Genomic DNA, 21,777 nt, shown 5'->3' with positions numbered 1-21,777 from the left:
TGTCTTAGCCCCATAATTATACAGAGACTCCCGTTCAAACGTGAATCCTCAAAGAATAACTCATATCTGATTTATTTCATGAATCCAATATGTTGTAAAACCAAACGATTCAAGGAACAGATGAGAATGGAACAATTGAGAGATTTTATTGGATTTTTGAGATCTTGATTACTGATATGCACTCAGATGGTAGCCTGAGGTTCTGAAAATCCCGTAAGGGCATACTGATGACCAGCAGAAGAGCAGATAAGCAGAGGCAGGCAGGAGAAGTGTGATGGCCGGGGCTGAGACAATAGGGAGGGTCTCTTTTCCTGGAACAAGGATGCTGGTCTTCTGAGAAGTGGGATTTGTCAATTTTCTGATCTCAGCAAAGATACTGAAATGTCAGCAAAGAATCTCACGCAGAAATACGAGCTGAAATGGTGAATGCTGATGTGTAAGACGTAGTGAAGAGATGGGATTCTTACATTTCCTCGATACATTAAACCTTTAAAAAAATCATATCTGACTTTGTTATAGCCCTGCTTATGGTAAACAACACGACTGTGACTGAGCCTTAGTTTGGTTTGCTTCTCATTTGTGTTGTATGTTGTCTATGACAGCAAAGTTGCCTAATGAACTGTTTTGAACTACAATTTTAGTTTTACATGATAAGTTTACCCAGCCCAAGACATTCAAAACCATCTACACATATTTAAGCCTCAGGTTGTGGGATCCTTTAGCTTTTTGGGGAATCTCAGTTTGCTGAAACTAAACCAAAAGCAAAAGATATTGGCTTTTTAAGGGTGCCTATCAAACCAAAAACTCCCTTAGAGGGTGGGGGATTAGATGGTTATCTCCTTAACGTTGTTACGCATCTCCAAGCTTAACACAATGAGCTCAGCGCGCTGTGGAGTCGAAGCGTGGCAGAGAAAGAGACGCCGAGAAACGGGGAGATGTTTCATTACACAGCGTCTAACGGTTAATGGCTGGTTCTAATAGTTGTTATGCTGAATAAGGCTGTTAATATCGCTGCTGGTTGAGTCTGGCTCAAAAACTGAGCACTGACGAACTAATTTATCGTCTCTGGGCAAATATCTCTCAGCTGTGAAAGACAAGAAGCTTTTCTTCTAATATTGCTAATTTTCTCTCAGGTATGGAATGTTCCAGAATCTTTCTCGCAGTGCTGATGTGCGGAGGGACTTGGACTGAAGCTCTCGGGAGAAGAAGTTACGACACCAGGGGTAATTCAAGTCAAATAATTGTTCAGTTAGATAATAATTATTTTTATGTCATTAGAAATAATAAAAAAAATGTCGTTTTGGAAGTCAGACAAGATAAAGAGCTCTATGAGGTAAAAATGCTAAAATGCTAATTACCTCAATAACATCAGAATGCGATTTGTTGCCCTTCATGTTAAATATTTAAATATACTTTCCTAAACATAAATTTCCTCAGCTAAAAAAACATTATAATATGTGTGCACGTTTTGTAAAATTTGTGTAAATTTGTAAAACAAAATTTAATAATAATAATAATAATAATAATAATAAAAGAAATGTTATACGGAAACGTAGCGAAAAAAAACAGAACTGTAAGAAAGAATAAAGAAATAAAAACTTGAATTTAACGGCTGTTTTGTATTGAAAATTATTATTGCAATAAGGATGTTTTTTTTATTGATTATAGAATACCTCAGTCCTCCACTGGATGTAGAAACAGAGAGTTTAAACTGCACTGCTGTGAGTGTGAGATGGAGAATGCCCTGGCGACATGTGAGCACCGTTATTGGATACAAGGTAAACCTCACAGCTTCTCTAAGGAAAATATATCTATATTTACAGTTGGATTTAAATTAATATTTGGATTTTTCAACCAGTTACTGACCTGCTGTCCCATGATCAACAGAAGGAACTGGTTTCAAATAAATTAGATTTCAGACAAATTCAATTACCAGTTTCAGGTTGTTTGTTCAGACAAGCAAAGCTTTTTCTTAACCTTCTATCACTGATCTGACAGCAGTTTTATTTAAATTCATTAATTATTTTAGCGCTTTAAAAGTAAAGCTTCAGAAAATCTAGTCAGGCGTTATGAATACGTGTCAGGAATCCTGCCATGCTCTATTTGAACTAGCACACATTTCTAATCTACCATACTTTTCTCATTTTTCATTGCTCCAGACCAACATTATATAACATCACAGGTTTTTTTTTATTGAGGTTTTGTCTAGAGAGACTACTGTCTGTCTTCTCATGGTTCAACACTTTTGAATTAGTTTGCTGTGTGGCTGTTTTACTTACATGGGCGTCTGTTCTAATGATGGCTTGGCTACATTGCTCAAGAATGAGCTCAGAAAAAAAAAATTCCAGAGTTCATGTTCTGTCTTCTCTGTTTTCCATCATCATTTTCCACAATTTGTAAAAAAAAAAGCTGTTACATGACATGGTTGGATTCACCAATTTTAGCTAAATCTTTGCCAGAGGAGATACTAGAAGAACTTATGTGCAGACCCCTATACCAGTGGAACAAGGTGGAGCAAAACCTCACTTTATTCCTGGTCATTTCCCCAAACATCATGCCAGTGTATAATTGCATGAGGAAGCAGTTCCATTTATATTATGTTTCCATGATTAACATATTTCAATTTGGAGATTACAATGCTGGAAATGTGTTATAAATGTGATTTATTTATTTTAATAGGTAATCTGCACCGAGATAAAGAGTGATTCATATGGAAGAGATGAGGTAGTGAAACATATTCCCATCAGCCTGGACATGCGGAACAAAGTAAGAGTGGATTTTTCCGATTGCTGCCATAAACATGTTGTAAAGGTAATCAAGCATTATAAACTTTATTTTGATAATGCATACTTTATATTTCAGGTGCAGATTACTGGCAATACACAGATTGTAAGTACCTAAAGGATCACTACAGCCTTAAAGTAGCATGTAACATATAATTGGACATAATATTGTGTAGTACACAGTTTCATTTCAACCTCATAATTGTGATCAAATCCCCCTTTGTATCCTTTTTTTATTCAGCAGATACTCAGAATGCATTAGATAAATATGTCATACGGTCCATTGAATTACTCACAGTATGATTAGAAATCCCATCTGCGTATGTAAACACTGACATGAGGCCAAATAAACAGTTTTTTAGGCCAGCTTATTTCAGTTCTGTCATAGAGCAGTGTCTCAGTGTGCATACACATTTAATATAATGTAGTTTTGTGTAAATAGATGCTTCAGAGATTTGGGTTCTACATTTTTTCTAGAATGGTGCATTTCCCATCAAACCAATCTGAAATCCTTTATTGTTATTTTGATTAATTGATGAACCGATGTTAATGTTAATCGTCTATCTTCTTTCCTTTGGTCCCTTGTGTTTACTAGAGCACAGTCATTGGGGATTTGAAAGCGGCTACTGAGTATTCAGTTGCAGTGGGGGTATATGGATGGGCAGGGCAAGGACAGCCCGGTGTACCCCGGAGAGTCAGTACGAGCTCTAATGGTCAGTCTGGAATCAAGGCGGGTTGTTTGTGAGATTTTCCTGCATTATTATAAATTAAAAGATCAAGAAATATGACAAAACACTTCAAAAATTGACATTTTTTTGTTTTGTTTTGTTTTTTTTGTCATCCCAAGATCAATGCATGCTCCCAGAGCCCCCACCTGAGCCCACCATTGTGGCAGTGTCTGACACTGAGATTTCGTTGTCATGGCAACATGATTTAAGCAAGCCCACTTCACCTGTCTTGTATTACATTGTGTCCTACATCAGGTATGATGCTGTAGAGTGCAGCTCACTCAAAGCTGTACATTTACTTTTTGACCGATGGTGTGAAATTGAGTTTTTAAATACAGTGGAACCTATACTAACGAACTTTTCAAGATACGAACCGGGCATTTGAATTATTTTTGCCTCCACCAACGAACCATGACTCGAACCCAAGAACCCAAGCCGGCGGCTGGAAATGGCCACTGACCCCAATAGGCGAGTCTCCCAGCACGCCCAGACTTGAGTGAGCTTTTAAGATTAGCAAATTGTAGTTTTAGCAATTTAGCATTAGTGTAAATAGCAGACATTGAAATTCGTGCTAAGTTAAGCCGTATCTACGCTTCGTCTCCCCACATTCACCACCTACTCTCCGTTATTCCACCCACCCCCACCTCCCGTCATACAGCCAGTGCCTGTGTTACTCCTCCAGCCAGTCGTCACGTCTTCAAGGTAGCGATGTGTAACCATTTAAAACTTAATTTCTTTTTTATTACTGTTTCCACTGTATTTCTTTTTTATTTTTAGTAACGCTACATGTATTTTTTACTAATGTGAGAGTGTTGTAAACATATATCAGTGCCAAAAGGGTGACTTTCGGGGTGGGGGCTGGAACGCATTAATTGCTTTTCCATTATTTTAAATGAGGAAAATTGACTCGAGAAACGAACTTTTCTACTTACGAACCGGGTCACGGAACAGATCAAGTTCATAGGTAGAGGTTCCACTGTAATATCTTTCTCAGAGGGAGCTTTATAGCATTGAACTACTGACAATGTTAAGTAAGGACAGGCTGCTTTTTGACCTCTGTTCAAAAGACCACTCTCTTTTGAGCAGCTTAATATGGTCAGGCTGGTAGACCAGCTAAACTGTCAAACTCAAGATAAAAAAAATACTATGCAGCGCTGGCCATAATGTTTTTTTTCTCCTGTGCCGTTTTTAGAGCTATATAGTCATAAGATAACACTATCCTGACTTGAACTGGTTCTTTACAGGCCCAGAATTTCCACACATTCTACTGTTAGCAGCCCATAAACATCTTATCTCACACTACCTATTACTTTCCAGATAACCTACATACTTGCCAGGGGAACTTTATCAATCTATCAAAACCCATCTCTCGGACTGTGGCTTTCTAACACAGTTTATGAGTCTTTTTAGTGACATTTTAATAGGGAGCTTTAGAAAAATGATAAATCCTAAGACATGCTAAATGGGAACAGGCTGCTGGTTGACTGCTAAAGATAAATAAGATGGACTCTTCCAGCTTAGCACAAAAGTGGGAATCTTTTGAGCATATTAACTAGAATGGTGCTCACGTAACAGCAAAAGATCCCTGTTTTCTTTACATGTTAAGGCATTTACAATGTTTCTGTTCATGGTTTATTCCTCTGAATCAAGAAGAACCTGTTTTGCATTGTCCCTTAGAGTCAAATGTGCATTGACGTTATCGCAGGACCACACACTTAGATCAGTTAAAGACGTGACTCGTTCTTTGTCCAGAAGACTACCGGGGAGCTGAAAAGCTGCTTTTTAAGGGATTTTGTCATTTTAATTCTGAGTCAGTTCAGCTCGGTCAGCCAGACACACCAGATTTTGTACAGCATGCATGTTAGAGAGAGTCTCAATGGTGGTCTGGAGCTGCTCATGAGTGAACAAGGCTATTTATGTAGATCTGTGTTCATGAAACGTTCTAGACAGCCTTTTATTTCTGTGGTGTCTGTCTTATTCATTGCACCCAGATGGCCCTTGCCCGGATAATACTGTCTAGTGCCTTAAAGGCTTGGGAAAAAACAGAATCACAGCTATTTCATAACACTGCTTTTTACAATGAAATTAAATTATTGATTTTTTTGTTGGTTACTGAATAGGATTGTTGTTGCTCAAACCAAAAAATGCCTGCTAAGAACCTACTACATATTGCTGATTGCAGGTTTATGTAAGAAATATATTAAAAATGAAATAAATCAAGTCAGTTCAGTCCCAGAGTAGGCCCCATGTCAGGGCAACAAATTTATGTATTGGATATTCATTTTCTATCATCTCTTGTATTGGCTGGTTTCATTTGTTTCAATTTCAAACAATGAGGGAGGCTTGGGGGAATAATAAGGCAGATGTTTTTTTTAATGAAGGCCATTTCCACGAGCCTCAATTGTGTTTAATTCTTTTGTGCCCAGTGTTCACAGCTCTTTTTAATTATTATTTTTCACAGTTGGAAAACAGCAGATGCCTTTAATATTTTATGAATATTTTTAAACACATGGTTTTATTAATCTTATCTTAAATCATGTAAAGTTATTATCTTTACATTGTTATGTTTAATATATACATCTAAGGTTATTTAATCACAGTAAATCTTGCACTTCACCCTGATGTCTAGACCAGAGCTGGACAGTGAATGGACGTCTGTTAGGGTCCCAGCAAACTCCAGTTCCATGGTTCTGAGACACATGAGTCCTGAGACTCAACACCAGTTCTTGTTACGGGCCATAAACATGTATGGAGAGAGCCAGCCAAGCCCAGTTACCGGCCCCATCTGGACATATGGTGAGTCTATTGGTGAGTTATAAATAGTTTATATTTACAATAAGTATTGTGCCATCTCTAAAAGAATATGAACAATAAAGGAAAATAAAGCCACATAAAAGATAATCTTGAATTCAACTAGGAGGCCCTAGATCTTAATGAAATATTTAAGAAAATCCAATTTACCACCAATTCAAGAAAAGCATATACATAAATCCTATTCTGAGGGCTACTACCAAGCAAACATTATTAGAAATGATACATATCTAAGTGTAAGGCATTGCTTGTTGTAATGCATTGGTGTTCCAAACTTTAAAACATTTTAAAAGTTTATTTTGTTTGCAGGTGTGCAAGAAGTTGGCAGTGGCCAAGAGCACCCTTTAGACCACCAGCAGAATGATTATGACTCAGATGTTTATGATATTGATGTATTCACTGAAGAAGTAAGGAGACCTTCATTGATTCACATTAATAGTTTATATACATTTTCATTAAAACAGAAACATGAAAATATGGCACCACTGTTTTATCTTTCAGCTGGTGCATGATCGTCCAGCAAATCAAGGCAGTAGAACATCGTGGGGAGATTCAGCGTCTCAAACAATATCAAGTGGTGATGTCTATGGGATGAACAATTCTGGCTTAGGCCTTATATCAACACCAGTGTCTGTTTCACCTTCCCCTTCCTCAGAGCCTGTCTCCATAGCTCCAGCCCCAGTACTCTATGCCCCAGGGAAGTACTGGACAGGGCCAGTGAGACAGCTGCATGACCTGCCCTGTGAGGACACAGCATGTCCACTTAACAGTGTCTGTATCGATGACTACCGTAATGGAGGCTCACGCTGTCACTGTGCTCTTGGCCGAGGAGGAGAAACCTGCTCTGATGGTGAGTTTTCACTAGGCCTGTTTACGTAGTATAGACCTATTATAGAGATAATAGATTTTATAAGTAGTATTTTCAGCTGCTTTAGGGTACACATTGGGGACACAGTTAGTTGGATACACTCTGCTGGTATCTCCATAGAAACGCCTAAAATGAAAGAGATGCTCTGCACCATGAGCTTAAGAAGCTACAAACCAAGCACAGGCTCGATAGAGAAAGAGCTCCCAGCATTTAGCTGTGGACCAGTGGAGCTGTGTTTATTTTAGATTGCTGTAGGTTTATAACATACTTTATATAAAATGTTATTAAGTCTGTCAATAAGTTATTGGCAATATTCATTCATTGTCTGTAACCACTTATCAGTTCAGGGACACGGTGGGTCTGGTGCCTACCCGGAATCACTGGGCGCAAGGTGGGAACATGCCCGGGAGGGGGCGCCAGTCTTTCACAGGGCAACACACACACACACACACACCATTCACTCACACCTATGGACACTTTTGAGTAGTGGGAGGAAATGGGAGCACCTGGAGGAAACCCATGTGGAGACAGGGAAAACACACAATGAAAACACCCAAACTCCACCCGGAGCAGAACTCGAACCCACAACCTCCAGGTCCCTGGTGCTGTGTGACCTTGACACTTTTAAATTATGGAATATCAGTGCATTTCGATACAGATAATTTTGTCTATTCCTATAGCAATAACAAAATTCACTGCCTCAAAAATGAAAAAGATCATTCTTCAGGGTGAAATATCAGCAAATAATATATTTTGTACAATTACAGTTATTTTACAAAATGAAACAATGAGCTTCAAATCCAAGGTGACAAATAGAGTGATGTCATATGTGACATTTTACACTTAACATATGCTGCCACTGAGTTTCTTCATGGCACCTCTTTGAGTAGTGTATTTAAAAGGTCATGACATTGCACTGAGCTGGTGCCGAGGGACTGATGGAGAATAGAAAACATGCTGCTGGTCTCCGCTCACAGTTGTCACATTGCAGGTGGGAGATGTTACGGTCAAGGCCTGTTAATTTCTGCCTGATGTATTGCATAGATCAGTGGCAGCTGTGATGACCTTCCCTTCAGCAAACAGAGAAAAAGACTGAAAGCCAGAGACATGGGAAAGAATTGTCATGACACTAAACAAGACATCAAACATACACTGTCTAATTGCCTGCATCTGGAAATGTGCAAGGGTTGATGAATTTGACGTTCTTCCAAACCATTGTAACCACTCTCATGTACACAGTGTTCCTGAGAATCTCATTCAGTCTTTCTTTGCACATTTTAGCTGTGGCTGTGCGGTTTCCAAAGTTTGTTGGATACTCTTACATGGCGTTTGAACCTCTGAAGAACTCGTACTACTCGTTTGAAATCATGCTTGAATTCAGGGTGAGAAAATTTTTGTTTGTTGGTCAGTTTTGTGAGTTTTTTTTTTGTAATTTGTTAAAGGAGTACTTTCTAACAGGTCCTGCTGGCTTGAAGACCTAAAGTAAAATCTGTCTACACAGCAATCATCTTGGCAGTGCCCCTGAGCACTATTTCTACTCATACAATGCGAAGCATAAACCCATAAACCTGAAACAAAAAGCCACAGTAACAGTTCAGAGACATTTGTGACATGTTTTCCCTTCTTTACAACATCTCAAAGTTTAGTCACTATTAGCACTACTACCATTTTGTTGTTTCCTTACAGGCAGACAGTGAAGATGGCCTCCTGTTTTACTGTGGGGAGAATGACCAAGGAGAGGGCGACTTTGCCTCTCTTACCCTGATCAGAGGAAGGCTTAATTTCAGGTTCAGAGATTCCATATGGAGAGACATTCTGAAGGAAACATGAGTGATTTCAATAATGCTGAGTATTTATTATATAGTAAACACCAGCTATGTTTGCAGGTTTAACTGTGGTACAGGAACAGGACAGATCATGGCTCGGAGTTCAGTGAAGCTGGGAGTTTGGCACATAGTGACTCTGTTCAGAGAGGGTCTGAGTGGCTGGATGAGAGTGGACAACAACACACCTGTCACTGGAAGATCTGCCGTGAGAAGCGTTCAGTTTACTGTAGTCAAAATGAGTCGAATCCCTAATTAATATCCTTTCTGTGCCTGTGTCTACAATCTACACTTCATTTTTGAAAAGCTCTAATCAGACAGTGACCCTCTTGACTTACTGGTCCCAAACTGCAGGGTGAGTTCACCAAGATCACCTTTCGCACTCCGCTTTACCTCGGTGGCTCCCCCTCCGTTTACTGGCTGGCCAAGGTGGCTGGAACCAGCCGAGGTTTCCAGGGCTGCATCCAGAGGCTCTCTGTGAATGGCAGGATGATTGACATGAGGCCATGGCCTATGGGGCGAGCTCTGAGTGGGGCAGACGTAGGTGAGTGGAGCAAGTCGTGGAATGTGTGTAGTCGCCTTTAACCCCTCACTTCTGCCACCGGTAAACTAATTCCCTCATATTGCTTTGATTTAGAAAGGTTAAAGCAGGACAGATCTAACCTAACAGGATCTAACCTCATAAAACGTGTTCTTTTGAAGAAGACTGTGATAAACCGATTCAATCATTTTGTGTATGGTGCTTAAGGAAATGATTCCAGGAGAGACTGCAAATTCGTTGATCAGTAATGCATAAAGACAATGCAGTTTAATCACCACCTTCAGATCGATGCAACAAATAAACAGATGCATTTTTTTAAACATACCAAGTTTATTTGAGTGTACCATTTATGATTTTGGTAGTGGAGTGCAGCGATGGAGTCTGTAAAGATGTCAACTGTGAGAATGGAGGAGTGTGCTATGCTAACCGGGCAGACGGCTACATCTGTCTCTGTCCTATTGGGTTTGGAGGTCCACTGTGCCAGGAGAGTAAGTGACTAGCCATCGCTAAATATTTAATCATATAGTTTTGAACAGGAAACACAGCTTGTTCAACTTAATTCAACTTCCTTCTTTGTCCTTCAGAATTCAACCTCTTCCTCCCACACTTTAATGAGACTCTGGCGTCCTACCTGAGTGTGTCTTGGCCACAGCCTATGCAGCACTACCTATCCTTTATGGAGCTTGATGTGACCTTCCTGCCCTTGGCCAATGATGGTACTCTGCTTTACAGCGAGGACGCAAACAGCAGAGACTTCCTGTCGGTCACACTTGTCGGGGGATATGTAGTGTTTCGCTTTGACTGTGGATCAGGGACTGCCACTATCAGGTGAGTAGCATACCTTGTGTAAAACTGTGTAAGCATTTGTTGTTTAGTGCATTTGTCTAATAATTTGCACTAATTGTAAACTCTGGTGTTATCCTTGCAAATACAACTTTAGTTTTAGAACTGTTACCTTCTTAGACATCTCCTCATAAGCAACATGGCATCGATGCAGTTTGGAAACTGCTCCATCTAGCTGTTCAAGCCTGACATTACAGCTTCAGTGAACAGGCTGAATGCCATGTTTTTTGAAAGGCCTTTGGGTAGATGGAGCTGTGTCCTCTACCTTTAGGACAAATTGGTATTCTGTTTTTCATCCAGAACTAATTCAAAATGGCTTCACAGCAGATCACAAATTTCCGTATGTTTCAAAATCTAATGTAAAACATTCCCACATAAGGACAAGCTGTTTTTGCTGAAAAAAAGGGACAAACTTCTATTAGTACCCTTAATTTCAGAAGAAACACTGAATGAACATGCAACTACAAGCTTTTAGAGTTACATTATACACTGATTTCTATGATGGTGACACATACACTCACATAGACTGCACCCTTTCATAGTGAATAAATTTTTTTATTGCTGCAGGTCATCAGTGATATTTGGTTGATATTTCTGTCCTGTTATTTCAGGAGTGTACAGCCACTCAGTCTGTGCAGATGGCACGAGTTGAGGGTTTCTCGAACAGCCAGAAGGGGCATTCTGCAGCTGGACAAGCACAAGCCTGTAGAGGGCATGGCTGAGGTAGTGTACAGTAAAACTCACCAGCTGTACTACGAGTATGGTCTGCTTTGATGAAGGTCACTTTAAGTCACTCAGCCCTTTCTGCTTCTGTTCTCCTCTTGCAGGGAGCCTTCACTCAGATCCGGTGCGGCTCTCCACTGTATTTAGGAGGTGTCCCAAACTATGACCTCACCAAGGACAGTGCATTTGTTCATGTGCCATTCACTGGGAGCATTCAAAAGGTACACAACACTCACAAGGTGATGTGCCGTTTTACACATATTTTTGGTGCAAAACTTCAAATCTCACACAGATTTAAAACTATCATGAAACAATGTCAGGAATCAGTCTTCAAATATCTACTTCCTATTACCACAGTTGTCAACAGCCCTAACTCTGCAAAAGCTTCTTATCATTTCTAAATACTGGGAAATGTTTGCAAATGTGTCAAACAGAGATGAAAGTAAATAAAGGCCAATATATTTTGTCGATTTCTACTCTACTAGTTGTGTTCTGATATATACATGTGTGTGCTTTTGCCTTTGCAGGTCATTGTGAATGACCACATCATTCATCTAACTGTTGGTTCTGTAAAGGGAGTGAATGTAAAAAATGCAGTTCACCCATGTGCAAATGCACCATGTGCAAATGCCGGTGTGTGCCAGCCAAAACATGACACCTATGTATGTGACTGCCCCCTGGGATTTAAGGGCAAACACTGCCAGAATGGTAAATCACAGAATATCATATCTTCACTGAACTTTTTAACACTGTACTGGAGTTGTGCGACATTACACTGATGTAACCATAAGCATGTGACGGCATATGTCATAAGCTATTATAAAGAGCCATGATGTAAATTACCAGAAACACAGTACAAGAGGAAATTAGCACGCAACATAAGCTGTTACATACCTAAATCATTTTAAAATGGCACCCAGGGCAATGCCTTACATTTGTGGCCTTAAGAGTGATCTCTTATTTGATTCTGTAAACATTTTTTACAGGTGCAGAACATTTGAGAACTGGCAAATGCAAAAGGAAGCATTATAGTTTATGTTACTGCTGTGGAAATCACTGTAACATTTATTAGCAACTATGCCAGAAGCAGTCAATATTGCAGGCTGTGTATGTTTTTGGCTGTGTGTGTTGGGAGGTCGTGAATTCAGTGAGGCTTAGGGACGCGGTGCTAAGCTACAGAATCTTACATAACATCATAAATAACTTTAATTGCTAGATTAAGGCCATAAAGCCCAATTTAATCTATGCCAGCTTTAACCCGGTCTTTATTCGGAACTTTGCACCACCTAGTGGCTATTCAACCTGAAGCACATTTTTTTCCCACTAGCAGTGAATGGTGATATTGAGGTTCCACAGTTCACTGGAAGAAGCTATCTCATGTATGACAGCAAAGACATCCTGAAAAGGTATGTTTTTAGACTGGTACCAATGCAGACAGACACCCGAGTACACGACACATTAGACAAGAGTTCATTCCTGCTTTCTTTTCTCTCCAGAGTGTCAGGCTCCAGGACAAACCTACAGATTTATTTCAGAAGCACGGCTAAGGAAGGGTTGTTGATATGGATAGGAGACATCACCATGCGGCCCAACAGTGATTACATGTTTCTGGCGTTACATGGTGGAGCAGTAGTCTTCAGGTTTGTTATATAAATCTGCAGCTCCTTGCTCATGAAACTACAGGCAAACTTGGACATGCAAGTACAGATGTATTCAAGTTAATCTTAAAGAGAATGCGAGTTCGGTCTTTATATATATTATATATGTATATAAACTTTTCTATAATGTAGAGGTTTTGTGATATAGTGCTCTGATACCCAGAATACTCTGTCATAACTTCACGTATAGTTTTATTGTTGATTTACCCTCCAGTTATAACCTTGGTAGTGGCACAAACACCCTCATGGTCAACGGAACATTCATTGATGGAAGATGGCACAGGGTAAAAGCAGTCAGGTAAAAGCCTCAGCTCAGCACTATGTCAATGAGGATCTGACGTCACTCACACACGCCACTTGATTTTCAACTCTGTCTACTGTGTTAAATCCCTGCTGTCATCTACAGAGATGGGCAGACTGGGAAACTGAGCGTGGATAACTCCACCATCAGAGTGGGAAGCTCACCTGGCAAAATGAGACAGCTCAACATCAGTGGGGCTCTATATGTAGGTGAGTCATGGGGGTAATAATCATTCATTCATTCATTCATTATCTGTAACCCTTATCCAGTTCAGGGTCGTGGTGGGTCCAGAGCCTACCTGCAAACATTGGGCGCAAGGCAGGAATACACCCTGGAGGGGGCGCCAGTCCTTCACAGGGCAACACAGACACACACACATTCACTCACACCAATGGACACTTTTTTGAGTCACCAGTCCACCTACCAACGTGGACTGTGGGAGGAAACCGGAGCACCCGGGGGAAACCCACGCGGACACGGGGAGAACACACCACACTCCTCACAGACAGTCACCCGGAGCGGGAATCGAACCCACAACCTCCAGGTCCCTGGAGCTTTGTGACTGCGACACTACCTGCTGCACCACCGTGCCGCCCTTGGGGGTAATAATGTAGCAGTTTAAACCTGTCTGTGAGTCACCTTGGGAAGGTAATACACAATTCCGTAGCACATTTAACACAGTTCTTTGTAATGAATTATCCCCATCACCGTTCCTGGGCTAAAACATATAATAAACATCAGTTGTAGAGTCTGCCGAACACTAAGCGACATTAATTAATTACTCTGAGTACTTATATAATAAACAACAACATCAAAAACAACATCAGTTGTAAAAAGCGCTATACAGATTGATTTGATTTGATTTAAATCTGAAACTGGTGTTTGTGTTTAAGGTGGAATCAAAGAAGCTTCTCTCCATAGGCCATACCTCCAAGGCCTGGTTGGCTGCATCTCGCACCTTACACTCTCCACCAACTTCCATTTAGCACTCACGGAGGACGCTTCTGATGGCAAAAACATCAACACATGTCTCCAGTGAGGCCTGCTGCCTCATCACATGATCCCTGCAAAGCTGTTAATCACTTACATCATATACAGGTCAAGGAAGCGGTGGAGAATTAGGCAGCACACAGACCTGGCTGTTGGTCCCTCTTAATCCCTCCTTGAAGAATTGGGACTTCAGAATCTTCCTAAAGCCTTATGACATTCACTGGAGTATGAAGCTCCTTTCAGCTTCATCAGAAGAGAGCGGGAACGTAACCTCTTGTTGTTTTTGTGCTTGTTTCTGTGGCGTCCGAATAAGAGTCCTTCAGTGAATGAATAACAAATGTGGCATTTATATTTTTTTGTTTGTGTCAGCTTTTGGACATAATTATCTGTTAATGAAGCCGAATTCCTTGCCTTAACTCAAGCATTCTTGGCAGTGGCTTACAACCTCTCAACAGTTCTCCTCAATGTGGTTGTGCTTACGAGAGCTTCATGATGTTTTCCATTGGCAGATGTCTTCCTGTTCAAGAACCAAACTTAGTGTCGCTTGTCGCGTTATGCAACAACTTTGTGTAGCCTTCTTCAGCGTCTCTAATAGCTGCCTTCTTTTCTCTGTATACAAATAGTTCTAGGGCAGTGCCAAAGATGTTTGGCAGTGAAGAACCACTTCAGATGTGTGCAGATGCACCACGGCTCGCACTTCAATTTCAAACGGAATGTGTCTACCACAGAATTTTACTGGATTTTAATAAAGGTTATTTCACACATTAGTTTTCCTCCCTGTAGCGATTGTAGGTTTATATCAACAGTGATCTTAAGCAAAGCCCAATGGCAGTACTATGCAGTTATGTCTTGCTGATTGTCACTGTTATATAAGTACTCCGAGTAATTGGAGTTAATTAATGTCGCTTAGTGTTCGGTAGACTCTGTGTGAGGTTGACCATACGCAAACTTTAATGACTCATACTTCTTTGGTCTTATCAGTTATGATGCTGAAATCAGTTGAGACTGTGTGCTAAGGGGCATGTTGGGTCTCTAGCCAGTGTGAAGGAAAGATGCCATCTTGTCTCAGCCCCATGTCAAAAGCAGTGCCAACAGTAACTGGATCCTTGATGATGCTACAGTGGGGAATATTTGGGGGAAAAAAGCCATTATGGGCCAGTTAACATGAAGATAACAGCCTCCGACTGGCCCTGCATTTTGATTCTAAAAAATGAAGGCACTCCCTAATGTTCCCCTTATACCTGGCTTTAGGGAAATCCCAGCAGACAATTTGAAGGGCATTTCAGTTCTCGGCCCCTCGGCTAATGAAACTATTCAACAAAGCTGTACACTTCAGGCAGTGGCATATTCTGTGATGCATTTTACATTTTTTAATCATAACCCTGCAGCAAAGAGATAACCCTGGTCTAACTGCAGAAGATACATGCTGTCAGATAACATTAGATATGCATTTCATTTTTTTATTTAAAAAAAGATATAACTGGCCCAAAGAACCAGAGGTGCTTTATTGTGCACAGGTTAGCAGGATTATACATTTGGGGTTCGGGTTCCAGAACCAATAGCACCCCCAGACTTTTCTTACCTGGCTGCAGGGAACTGCTTTTCCATATTGAAGGGCAGTCAAGTTTCCAGACCCTCAAACCCTCAAACATTTGAATCAAGAAATAGGGCCAAAAAAATTAGGCTTCAGGCAGCGGCCTAAGTTGCATTTTCCATATTTCACGACTTTAAGCTAACTGCAGAAATATATACTGCCATCCAACATTAAATTGGGTATTAATTTATCTTTTTAAAATGTATGATTAGCCCTAGAGTAAGCTATCAGGGGGTAGTTAGCATAATCTTGTTAGCATAATGCTAAAAAGCGCTATCTTATTAAAAGCTTGTTGTGTATGCTGAAAACTGCATTTATCTCAGTGCTCTTCGTGTGCCTCAGTGACAACTGTTGTTGCTTAAGGGATCTCTGTGGCCTGGAGCAGTCAGCTATAGTCAAATACTATGTATACAGACCTTGCATTCATAAGCAGGGTCTGGTCCGTTTTATACATGGAGACCACACTCTACAGCGCAAAAATCAATGCTGTGTTTAGCTTAGAAATGTTTCATTGTGCCATATCAGCATGTGTAATGATACTGTTATAGTCAGCCCATTTGCTAAAACTCATCTCTTTAATGACTTACTGCTCAGTTATTGTCTAATTGTAGCTTGAACTTTTCCATTGAAAAGCCTTCCCCAGTTTTCTTCAAACCTACCTTACAGCAAGTTCAATGTCCAACCCAAGTGTGAGTATGAGACATTGCTCATAGGACTAAATATAAATGGTGTTTATGGAAGCTGTTAAGATGTTAGTACTGAAAAAAGGAAGTAAGACAAAAAAGATAAATTGCAATGAAGGCTGGAATATGTGGAAAACCCTGGCAGATTCCTCTAAAATACTGAAAGTGTTCTGAAATTTATTGATATATATATTAAGATCACAATGCATAGAATTGCATATCTTCTTAAAATATAAAACTGCTGTGGTTTGACAGTAGACACAGGCTACGTATTTGCCGTAACGACTCACTGCTCTGTGTGCTATGGCATGATATTTTTAGCCTGGAGATAATGGGGTTGCAATTAGTTAGCATGACATTTTACAATAGCAGCACTGTTGGGTTGCGTCTGCACACCCCATGCCCACTTTGCCCTGCCCTATGGTGCTGCAGTAGCTGTGCTTTTGTTCCTCAGGCTCTTGACGCATCGTTTTCTCCCTCTGTCTCCAGAAGGGGTTTTAGTCTTACAGAAATATGCATGAAGTGGCTTCTATCCACGTGCTCCAATAATGGTGTCCAGACCCATGAACTCACCTCACTCCCTCTGCTCTTCATCACTCCAGGGACTGTCCCTATTGCTGGCAGATTTCTGAATGCATTTCCTTAGATCCTGATCCCCTATATTTCCTAGCGCTCCCTTGTGATGCAGTTATAAAGCAGATGTTTTACCTCACACCACCTTTGTGGGGGTTATGCAAGCGTGTCCTGTATTTAATAGGGGTCTTCCTGTGAGGTTACTGAGCTACATCCAAATCTGTACAGACTACAAAACTAGGCTTCAAGTGGTGTCCTGAGATGCATTTTCCACTTTCCAAAACAGCCCTAAGATAACTGCAAAGCTAATAGCAATATCATCTGATTATCCACCACTGATGTTGAATAAGGCAATTTTACTAGATAAAATTTACAGAGAAATATGAAAAAAAAAACTCTTTTGAGTGCATATGCATTTTAATTTGAGAATATGAAACTCTTATCAACACACACACTGAAATAAAACAACCCAGTCAGTGTTTCGTGGGCTGCCTAAGTCTGAAAACACAAGATAAACAAGTCATTCTGATTTTGTGCTGCTTCTTATGTAGAATGCAGAGATTTTAGAGATGTCCTACTTTGACTGAGTCTCTTCAATCACAGTGTCCCATGTTTATGTGCACAACATACACACATGCAGAAAAAATAAAAGCACTGCGTAAGAAAACAAAAATAAAGAAAATATAAGAAAACCGTGAAAGATGTGTAAATTAAAAGTATTTTTTTTTTTTTACATGTATTAGACTAGGCCTGTAGGTGACAAAATTTATCATTTACAAGTATTTCTTACGTACAGTACATGTATTGTTCATGTCCCTATCCGAGTGAAATTTACTGACGCTAAATCACAGCTTAGGAATGACTCTATTAAAGAAACTGGTAGGATATCACATGTAGTTCCAGCTGAAAAACATTATAGAATGACTGTTTAATGCAAAGTGTGGGTTGTTAACAGTAACAGGGAGGGTTTTAAAAGTCCAAATACTCGTTAAATACATAAAAAAATATCTTTCCTCTACTTCGCGGAAAAACGAGGGATCATTGTATAGATTAAAAATATCTTAAATAGGGTAGTGCAGCAGGTAGAGTTGCAGTCACACAGCTCCAGGATCCTGGGGGTTGTGGGTTCGAGCCCTGCTCTGGGTGACTATCTGTGAGGAGTTTGGTGTGTTCTCCCAGTGTCCACGTGGGTTTCCTCCCACGGTCCAAAAAACACACGTTGGTAGATGGATTGGTGACTCAAAAGTGTCCATAAGTGTGAGAGTGTGAGTGAATGTGTGAGTGTGTATCTCCCTGTTAAGGACTGCTGTGTATGTTGTATATTTTTCCACCAGATTCATGAATGCTTAATCCATATATGGATTTACTCCACTTATATTTCTTTAAATACTTCGAGCAGTTGGCGTTTTGAATACCTTCTCCAGAATCTGCTGAACTTGAGCATGAATCATTAATCCATTTATTCAGTGGGAGATGTTCCAACCTGACATGTGGTCTGAACCGCCTTCAGACTGACAGCAGTGCCTGGTGAACTGGCCTACGGGATTAAAGCCTGTCCACTACAGCCACATACATGTCCCTGACTCTCACTCCCACAGAGGACAGTCTGAAGGCTTTTAAAAGCAGCTGTCAATTTCGTTAGGTTCATTAAACACAAGTTTATCACTGTACTCTTTCTCAGAGACACCAGCCACCACTAGCAAGTCCACAACTCCGGAGCTTAACACATTTGGAGTAGTGTAGTTGCTACGTTTTCTTATATTAGCTAACAGACACCTCCATTGACTAGTGCCACACCTCTGTGGTGCATTATATGAGAAAAACATTCAATGAATCTAAAGTAATCTCAGTGTGTAAAGGGTTTGAAACTACATCTGAGCATATGTGATCTTACTAAACCACTAATTAGCATCATCCATTTTTATTCACAGAAATGACGCAATCCTTCCTGAAAGCCTGCAAAACCCTGAGGGTTCTGCTCTGTTTAATAGTGACACAGTTTTGACCTGAAATAAGGAACAGGTGCTAGACGCTAGACGCATTTTTCTCAGGAAAAAAAAAAAAGAAATGCCAGTGGCATAGCTGTGATGAGCTTCCATGTGACAAGGAGGCAAAACGGGTTTGCATAGCCACCAAGTCTTAGAAATGATGGCAATACAAGCTAAAATGATGGCATTTTTTTTTCTCAGATATTTTTTCAGCTCAGTTTCACATCAGAAGCTGGCTTATGGATTCATTACTTTGTTGATTGAATTGATATCTAAAGATGCTCCTGTACAAGCTGCTTCACACAGAGGATATTCTCAGCCTGGTGACTGCAGGGGTCCTGTGGTTTTGTTTTTATTGTCTAGTGGGGATGGAGTTGGAGTAGCTGTTGAAAAATAGTGGTTGTCATTAGTGTTTCAGTTGTTTAGAGCTGAATGAGAGACTGATTGTAGGCCATTCATCTCAACCATTTATGTAGATTTTTCCCTTTGAAGTTGACTGATGCCCAACTGAAAATAGCAATCTGGGGCAACCTGCCCTGCTGAGTCGTACACTTCTGTCCTATTGTTAAATTAAATTCTAGATAATTATAGGCTTCTGTTGTTTTTCCAACACTGTCCTAACTCTGGTACTACTGCTGTTTCCAAAGACACATTTTTAAAAAGGTTAAGCTTAGGAATTGAATCATATTTCTAAATATATGATATATTTTAAAGGGAAATATATATATATATATAAAAAAGCATAAATGAACAAAGAGGACAACTCCATGAAAAGCAATGCAAACAGAGATATATTGGATTTTAAATGAATAAATATATAAATATATATTTGATAATGCTGCATGGATGATAAATATAAAATAATGTCTTCAGAAGTCTATTGGCAGGAGGCAATTTATGAAATGAATGAAAGCCCACCTCCTGACCATTAGCCTAAGTACCCTTCAAACACCAGACGTTCCGTGGGGACCAATTACTATTAGAATGGACTAATACAGGTCTTTTCTTCTTCCTTTTCCTTTTCTTCTCCTTTATTTTCTAGTCAATTAGGATCACTTAGCCCACTAGCTAACTTTCCAGCTCAGTGTGAACTCTGCCATCAATGTAGTTTTAATTAATACCATTTGGATAATGTAATATTAAATCTTGTAATAGAGAATTTTTCTGAAATGTCTTGATATATATATTTGCGTAATACATTTTCCTAACGACTGCTGCCTCTTTTTTTTTTTTTTTTTTTAGAAAGCCTGTATTATTTTCTTTTAGCATTGTTGCTAGCTAGCAAGCTAACAAAGTGTAGTACTGGAATATATAACAGATGGAGGAAGACTGTACAAGTTGTAAATATGATACTGATACTATGATGCACAGTGCTGAGGTGCTTATACACCACTGGCTAACGCATAGCCTGAACATGGTGGCCTTATGCTACTTCACAAATGTTTGGACACAATCTGATTTGGTTTTGCAGGGTTTAGAGCAAAGCTATGTGTTTATGAAGGAATATTTAATTACAAGCCTATTCCATGTTTTGTACCATTGCTCCAAAGCATTGATGACATTGAGAAAAACACTCAAAAAAAAGATCACTCTATACATTCAATCACCTGATCAATCAGTGCTGAGCTTTTTTTTATTGTTTCATTGAATTTTGCATAAACATACACAAAACAAACATATCCAACCCTGCCCCAACCCAATTATACATTTAAAACACTCTCAAGAAAAAGGAGATGGGTATTATATATACGTAAAGAGAAAACCTTGGGGGTTTGGAGGGGGAGGGTGGACTTCTTTTATATTTCTCTCATTCTTGAGATTCTTTAAGGCGGTGAAGTATGGGTTCCCAATATTTAAAAACACACACCCGAGAGTGCGGTGTCCGAGTGCGCAATCGCTCCATTGAAATAAACGTATACATTTCCGTTAGCCAATTTTTGAAAGAAGGAGCTGAAGATGATTTCCAATGTAGCAGGATCAATTTTTTAAATACCATGATGGTGGCCATTACTACACGCTGAACTGTATATAGTGCTGACCTTTACCAGTTAATATTTCAGAAGTGTCATAACAAATTGACTAAAGAGAAAAAAAAGCCTAATGATTTCTCAGAGCAGTGTTATAAGCGTAATTCTGTCCTAAGCCATGGTTTATCTAATTCCAACAAATTCCAAACATGCCCACAATGTTGTACGTTATAGTTGTATGGGATTTTCACTACTTTAAAACCTTAATGGTGACACCTCTCCAATTACACATACAGCGTGTACAGTCTCCAAAGGGAGCAGTGAAACCTCTGGAGTAATGGCACTCCATTCAATGTCTTTGGAATGAGGAGGAGTGGCAATTCTGATCGTAGTCATCCAACATCGTTACTGGAACTCGCTAACAATAACGGTGCTAAATGCAATCAATTTCTCAGAGAAAAGGTAGTCTAAAGAGTTCCCAGAAGAGCAGTAGCTGTTATTACAGCTTCCATTCTTCAGAACACGCACTGAACAGACCTGACCAGACCTAATCACACACTAATCCAGACCTGGCAATTTGTGATGATGGTGATGTTATGCATGAATAAGAATAGAATTATGATTCAAAGTTTATCTCTCCTGTTTTATGAGTCATTGGGGAGCGTCTGGCGTGGGCTCTGAACACTCTTCTGGGGTCAGCTGCGTCTTCTTGCGGCTGCAGGCAAAGTGTTAAAAGAGGATCACACTCTTGTCTGCTCTCAGTCTCTCAGGGTATTCTCTCAGCACTGGAGCATTATCAGCATCATCATCCTCACTCAGTCCACGAGAGTGGACACTGATGAGACTTTCCCTCTCATTGGAAACGTACCATCTACACATGCCATTGACATAGACAGCACTTTT

The 21,777-nt window shown here is 39.9% G+C and overlaps 1 protein-coding gene across 4 annotated transcripts; it reads left to right on the top strand.

The window, feature by feature from the left end:
• The first annotated feature begins 851 nt into the window (after nucleotides 1–851).
• Nucleotides 852–21,751, top strand: LOC136674592 (pikachurin-like). 4 transcript variants are annotated; one of them, XM_066650662.1, is made up of 24 exons: nucleotides 852–960; nucleotides 1,134–1,223; nucleotides 1,669–1,778; nucleotides 2,680–2,766; nucleotides 2,863–2,889; nucleotides 3,379–3,496; nucleotides 3,631–3,766; nucleotides 6,141–6,319; nucleotides 6,632–6,729; nucleotides 6,824–7,172; nucleotides 8,472–8,572; nucleotides 8,877–8,977; nucleotides 9,077–9,221; nucleotides 9,368–9,557; nucleotides 9,917–10,042; nucleotides 10,139–10,382; nucleotides 11,009–11,120; nucleotides 11,225–11,341; nucleotides 11,648–11,828; nucleotides 12,448–12,526; nucleotides 12,617–12,760; nucleotides 12,993–13,076; nucleotides 13,185–13,288; nucleotides 21,637–21,751. In XM_066650662.1, the coding sequence occupies exons 1-24, from the start codon at nucleotides 936–938 to the stop codon at nucleotides 21,711–21,713; spliced, it is 3,024 nt and encodes a 1,007-aa protein (XP_066506759.1). In that variant the 5' UTR covers nucleotides 852–935; the 3' UTR covers nucleotides 21,714–21,751. The 4 variants fall into 4 exon arrangements, with proteins under 4 accessions (XP_066506759.1, XP_066506756.1, XP_066506758.1 ...); XM_066650659.1 differs by lacking the exon at nucleotides 21,637–21,751 and adding an exon at nucleotides 14,693–16,030; XM_066650661.1 differs by lacking the exon at nucleotides 21,637–21,751 and adding an exon at nucleotides 13,973–14,830 and having other exon boundaries at nucleotides 6,141–6,307.
• Nucleotides 21,752–21,777: the final 26 nt, after the last annotated feature.

This window comes from Hoplias malabaricus, chromosome 18, assembly GCF_029633855.1.
Source record: "Hoplias malabaricus isolate fHopMal1 chromosome 18, fHopMal1.hap1, whole genome shotgun sequence".
NCBI lineage: Eukaryota > Metazoa > Chordata > Actinopteri > Characiformes > Erythrinidae > Hoplias > Hoplias malabaricus.
This window is presented reverse-complemented; position numbering and strand designations above follow the sequence as displayed.